This window comes from Echinops telfairi, unplaced genomic scaffold, assembly GCF_000313985.2.
Source record: "Echinops telfairi isolate 266 unplaced genomic scaffold, ASM31398v2 ScPeMD7_29;HRSCAF=101, whole genome shotgun sequence".
Classification (NCBI taxonomy): domain Eukaryota; kingdom Metazoa; phylum Chordata; class Mammalia; order Afrosoricida; family Tenrecidae; genus Echinops; species Echinops telfairi.
In genome coordinates, this window is record NW_022103926.1 from 5,596,646 (window position 1) to 5,603,046 (window position 6,401).

The following is a 6,401-nucleotide window of genomic DNA, read 5'->3' on the forward strand; positions in this document are numbered from 1 at the left end:
GGGGGAGAGGAAGCTGGGGCTAAGGAGGGGCGACGGAGAGGCCCAGTTCTGCTGGATGCTGAAGTCCCACCGCCATCGACCGGAAGAACCCGAGACTCATCCTGGGAGGATGAACGTGGGGTCCTCCTCGGGGCTCCCACCCCATCCGTGAAGACAGTGTGGGGGGCTCTCTCCCACTGTTTCCCACCTTATGTTGGTCCCTATCAGGGAACCTGAGCTTGCACCCCGCCTCGGTGGGGCTAGGGGAAGGAGAGGCTGACCGGCGCGGCTGCAGGGTCCTCTAATGCGCAGAAGCGCGGGCTGAGGACCAGGGAAGGAATGCCAGGCAAGGGGCGGGGCAAGGCCTGTTCGGCCCGTCCCCACCCCGCGGGCTCCCGCTCTGGGGGCGGGGCGGGGCGGGGCCCACACCACCAGGGCCACGCCCGCGGCGCCCGGCTGGAGCCCAGCGGAAGCAGCCGCCAGGGTAGCATCCTCAGCCCGAGCGGCTCCGAACCCGAGGCATCCGGAGCCGGAGCCGAAACCGGAGCCGGAACGGGAGCGCGGGCCGGGCCGGAGGCAGCCGATCCCGCCGCCGAGCACAGGCCCCCGTGCGGCAGCAGCAGGCCGGGTGTCAGCTGCGCGGCCTGGACACTGTCGGAGACAGCGAGCCCAGAGCCCCGGGCATCCAGGCACGGGAGCCCGGAGCCCGGAGCGCCCCTGCGCGGGCCAGGGCACGCAAGAGGTGCCCACCCTAACGGCCTGGGGCCCGAAGAGAGAAAAGAACGATGTATCTTTTCCACCTGAGAGCGCAGCGTGGGCACTAGGCGGGAGAAGAGCGGAGGCTTCGCCTGGCACTGGGCAGAGCTGCCCTCCCTGGTAGCCCCGTAGCACGGTCCTGGGTACCCGCAGCCCAGACCTCAGCTTTCCCGGTTGGAACTGCAAACCACCCGCACAGCATCTTGACCTTGATTGGCCCAGGCCTGACCCAGGAAGGGGTGCCTTCACCCGCCAGAGGCGGGACACGGGGCCCACGGAACCTGGACTGGGCCTGGCCCGCAGCGGGGGCCCCCTGGGGTTCCAGAGCGCCTCCCTGGGGGGCCCGCCCTCCGCCGCGGGCCCACAGGTGCGGATGTGCCACTGCCCCCTGGAGCACCATGACGGCAGGATGACTTCGGCTGAAGCAGCGTTAGGGGGTGATGGTGCCCGGGTGGCTGAGCCCCCCGAGCGGACACTCGGGATCCCCCAGGCCCTCAGACGGCCTGGCCGGGCCCGGGTGGCCCTGGCGGCCCTGGTGTGGCTCCTGGCGGGAGCCAGCATGTCAAGCCTCAACAAGTGGATCTTCACGGTGCACGGCTTCGGGCGGCCTCTACTGCTCTCGGCGCTGCACATGCTGGCGGCAGCGCTGGCATGCCGCTGGGCAGCACGGCGCCCCTTGCCGGGCCGCACCCGACGCCGAGTGCTGCTGCTCAGCCTCACCTTCGGCGCCTCCATGGCCTGCGGCAACGTGGGCCTGAGCGCCGTACCCCTGGACCTGGCCCAGCTGGCCACCACGATCACACCGCTGTTCACCTTGGTTCTGTCGGCGCTGCTGCTCGGCCGTCACCACCACCCGTTGCAGTTCGTAGCCATGGGCCCGCTCTGCCTGGGGGCTGCCTGCAGCCTGGCTGGAGAGCTCCGTGCACCCCCGGCTGGCTGTGGCTTCCTGCTGGCCGCCACCTGCCTCCGAGGCCTGAAGTCCGTCCAGCAGAGTGAGTGCTGGGGCCCTGGCTGGGGAGATGGGGCAGGCTGGGTGTGAGCCCATTTTACAGATGAGGAAATAAGAGGCTTGTGGCTTTGGAAGAGATAGAAATAGAAGCTCCGACGGTTGCAAGCCTCAAACTTAATCTCTTGAGGCCAAAACACCCCCCTCCTCCAGAACAATGGGTTTCCATTGCTAGGATAGCCACCTATGATAGGACAGTAGAACTGTCCACCGGGTTTACAAGGTTGGGAATCGGTACAGAAGAGCAGCTCCTGGGTTCAAACTGTGCACAGCTTTCGGTCAGCCACAGTGCTTTAACCACTGTGCCATCTGGGCTCCTCCTGGAAGCCCACCCTGTATTTAATAATAGCTACCAGATGGGTGCCTTGTGCTTGGTCACTGGCTTCCCGCACTGTGTCCTGACAGGTAGGTGTCATGTTGGCCCATTTGACTGAGAGCGGGGGAGGCTTGCCTGGGCCCTGTGTCTAGTGAGCCGCAGGCAGTTGACTCCGTGCTGTGATGGGCTGCCCTGGGTGTGCAGCAGGGAGAGAGGAAGAGGGCGAGGCCTTTGGTAGGCTTTGGGAAGTGAGGGTTTGGTTCAGTCTGGTATGGACTGATCTTTCTGGGAGGCTCTGGCACAGCAGGGCCCGTCCATGCTGGGCTCCGCTTTACGGACGCTGGAACCCACAGGAGACCTAAAGAGGTCCTGTTGGGATACACATGAGACCCCAAGAGGTCCTGTGATTTGCTTAGGTCCACACGGCTCCTGGGCATTCAGACTTGGTCTGTGCGACTCTGGAGCCCAGTGCTAATTGAAAGGGCATGTAAGGGCCCGGCAGAGGGTGGGATCGAGTTCCAGCCTCAAACCCCAAACCAAACCCACTCGCCACTGTGCCACTGTGCCCTCAGCTTCTGATTGCATAGACTCTTAGCGACCCTGTAGCACAGGGTAGAACTGTCTCTGTGGTTTTCCAAGACTGTAACTCTTGATGGGAGAAAGCCTCCTCTTTCTCCCGCACTTCCAGGCCTACACCTGCTAAATCTCTCAGCCTGAGAGTGGAGACCACCTTTCTGCCTCCCTGTTGAGGGACTTCTGAGTCCAGCCAGACCTCACCCTGTCTCTTCCTCAGCCCAGGGGAGACGTGGAGGAGGCCAAGGCACCCACTTGGGGTGGGGAGTCCTGGGTGCTAGCCACCACTTTTGCTCAGGCTTGCTGGGCAACCTCGCGCAGGCTGGGTCTTGTCCTGGTCTATCCCCTCGTCTGTCGATGGAGGGGCATCTTCGCTCTCCCTCTGCTCAGCTGAGATCCTGTCACCAGAAGGGCATGGGGGCCGCCCTAGGTCAGAGGCGGCCTGTGCCCAATGCCCTGCCCTGCCATCGTTGGAGGCCCTCTCCCCATCCTCCCAGAGCCTGAACAGAGCCAAAGCCGAGTTCTATTTTTGCCCTCAGGTTACATGAGCATTGGGAACTGAGCTCGGACATGAGTTGGCAGTGGGAAACCTGATCTGTGAGGCCCTCCCAGGCAGGGCTGGGGCCCATAGATCACCAACTAAGGCCGGTGTCCCTTGCAGGGGGCTCTGGGCAGTCCCAGCCGGCAGGAGGGTGCTGGCACTCAGGCAAGGTGTAGCAGGTGTCTGGCAAGGGACTGCTTCGTGGCCTCTGCCAGCTCCCTCCTCTCCAAGTGTCCCCTGGCCTGGCCTCCGAGGTGAGTCCATTAGGGTCCTCCTCTAGGCTCCCACAGCATCCATGCATCAGGTGCCATTTTGTTACCTGTCCGTCCCCAACACATAGGAGCACTTAGAGGGCAGGGACTGACTGTGGGGCATCTTGGGAGTCCCTAGCCCCCTGCATGAGGCCTGGCACAGGATAGATGCTCCTTAAATGGTGGCTTCATTAATGGCTCTGCCCGTGGATTGACAGGCTAGCAGGGCTGCTAAGAAGGGAGCTTAGAAGCTAGAGCGCCCTGCCCCCACCCCGACTCCCTCCTACCAGATGGGAGCCCAGTAGGTGGGTAGGAATAGGCTGGAGCCAGGAAAGATAGGGGGTTAGGACAAGAGGAGGCTTTGACAGCCAGAGGTTCTGGGAGAGGGACCAGGGTAAAATTCAGACGACAGCACAAATGACTGATCCCGGCTCCTTTCCTGAGAGTGGGTCTGGAGCTGGGGGAGGCCTCTCCCATTGAGAGGAAAGTGCAGGCGGCTGTGGGCAGAGCCAGCAGCTTCCTGCCTACCTGGGCCAGTTGCAGGCCAGTGGGGCTCTCTAGCAAGAAGGGGCGGTGTACCTGTCTGTAGAAGGGCTGAGAAGTGGGGTGCCAGTTTGCTTTCTGGGAGAGCCTTATTCTCAGCTGTATTCACCTGTCCCTCACCCGGCCCACCCCTTGTCCTCTCAAGCTAGTGCTCGGGGTGCAATCAGAAGCTGAGGTCACGGTGGCACCAGGTGTGGTGGGCCACCTGCTTCTTCCTGGAGAGACCCTGGAAGGTTGCTGCCCGGAGGATGAGGCAGGGCACGATGCTAATGACAACGGTACAGTAAAAGCAGCAAACACTGACCCCCGCCCATACCTGGCCAACTCTTCCCCAGGACAGACCCTGGAAGGATGTCAGGGAACAGGAAACAGGCCAGGCTAGGGCATCAGAATGACCAGCAGAGTGAGTCCTGACAACTGCTAGTTTGAGCAGTTGCCTCGGGGCTCCAGGGCCTGCCTCCAATGCCCCTGTGAGGGCAGGGCCGACACCCGCTTACTGTGTGCTCGGGAGACGGAGGCAACGAGGGATGGTGTCCCGTCTTTTAGCCACCCTGCTCTGGAGGCACAGAGCCGGCAAGCCCACAGCAAGGGGGAGAATGGAGAAGGGCCAGCTGGGTATCTGCATGCAGATGCCCCTCCAGATGCTGAAGGCAGAGGGCTTTCTAAGGTAGATTGAAGCGGAGGGGCGGGGGAGTGTAGGGTTCCTGAGGAGGCAGGGCAGCAGGCTGGTATGGGGGCGAGTCACCCCTGGCCAAGGACTCACTGTCCTTTCCCTGGGGTGCAGGGGGTGGTGGTGGAGGGCGCTGAATGGGATGCAGAGCAGGTTGCAAGGGGCTGGCTGGGGTGGCGAGGTCCTTCATGCCTGGCGACTCTGCAGAGTGTAGAATCCACCACAGGTGAAGTTCACCTGGAAACAGGGAGGCCTGCCTGTGATGGGTTCTTGAGCACACAGGCCACGGTGGCGCGTGAGGGTGCTAAATTTGGACGTGAGCTAGCAGGAGGCGTTCCACTTATCTGTTCATTTCTAGAAATGCTTCAGCCGGAGGGACTGTTGCCTAGAGAACCAAGCCAAAACAGAAGAATGAATTCGAGAGAGAAGGAAAATGTCCTATTCTAAGCATGGCCTCTGAGTCAGCAGGCCTCTCGGTGGCTGCTGGGAATGTGTGTGTCAGAGATGGTGCTGAGCGCCGGCCCAGGGAGGAGGTTGGTATCACTGCCTCGCCCTTCGCCACTAAAACTTGGAGAGGCTCCCAAACCATCATTGTAAATACAATCATCTCACCTGAGCTCCAGCCACCTTTGCCGCTAGGGGCTACTTCCTTTTAGAACTGGCCAGGTATGCACACACCTGCTCACACTTGCTAGCAGTTTTCTTCTCAGACCTGCAGTCATCTTGATCAGCTTCCAGGTTAATCGCAAAAGATGCGGATATCAGCGCCAGCTGGGGGCTGCCCAGCTCAAACAATGCCTGTCTTGTGCCTCTGTCATCCCAGTGGTCAAAGATGAAGCATAGAGAAGGGATCCACCATGTGGGCTCCAAGCAATTTCTTATGTAAAAACCCTCCTTTTAATGTAAAGGTCACGTGGAGAGGATGTGGCAGAGCAGGAGCTGGCCTGTCCCTGCTGTGGTGCTAGGAAGCGGGGGCATGGAGTCCTGGTGGGTATGACCAGGGCTCTGGTGGGTTAGAGCCACTTGGTGCCAGACCTAGAGAGCTGGGCTGAGGATGAGGGCAGCCTGAAGGGTTTTCAGCCGGGAAAACACCACAAGCAGGTTATTGGTTCCAAGTGGGAGGCAAGCAGCTTGCCCTCAGCTTCTGAGCTGAAGGTTGTTGGTTCAAACCCACTGAGCAGCGCTTTGGAGGAAAGCAATGGTCATCTACTTCCATAAAGATGACAATCCAGAAAATTTTATGGAGCAGTTCCGCTCTGGAAGCCATGGGGTACCGGGATTTGGAAGTGACTCGATGGTCCTGGGTTTGGAGTTTTTAATTAAGGGGTTACCTTAGTTCAGTCTTTACACCAACTCCAAGTATTGGGCTTTTCTTGTTGTTGTTTTCCCTTACATTTTCTTTATTTTGTTGTTGGTTTTTCATTGGGCTGCGAACAACAGCAAGGTCAGCAGTTAGAAACCACCAGCCGCCCCTGGGAAGAAAGACGGGGCTTTCTACTCCCTTAAGAGTTACAGGCTTGGCCCAAAGAAAAGGAACAGCAAGTGATCTAAAACCAATGCCAAGGAGGGCATAGGATGCCTGGTGGGGCTTGATCAAGGGCAATGTAACCATGAGGAATTACTGAAACCCAAATGAAGGCTGAGCATGATAGTGGGACAAGAGGAAAGTAAAAGGAAATAGAGAAAAGAGCTAGGAGGCAAAGGACATTTATAGAGGTCTAAATGCAGGCATGTACATATGTAAATATATTTATTTATAATGATAA

The 6,401-nt window shown here is 59.8% G+C and overlaps 1 protein-coding gene across 1 annotated transcript in view; it reads left to right on the forward strand.

Moving 5' to 3' along the window:
• The first annotated feature begins 703 nt into the window (after positions 1–703).
• The window catches only part of SLC35E4 (solute carrier family 35 member E4), an 8,460-nt gene continuing 2,762 nt past the window's right edge, over positions 704–6,401 (forward strand). The window contains exon 1 of the mRNA XM_004716719.2: positions 704–1,727. Coding sequence (XP_004716776.1) covers positions 1,109–1,727 — 619 coding nt within the window. The 5' untranslated portion in view covers positions 704–1,108. The remainder of the gene's footprint in view (positions 1,728–6,401) is intronic.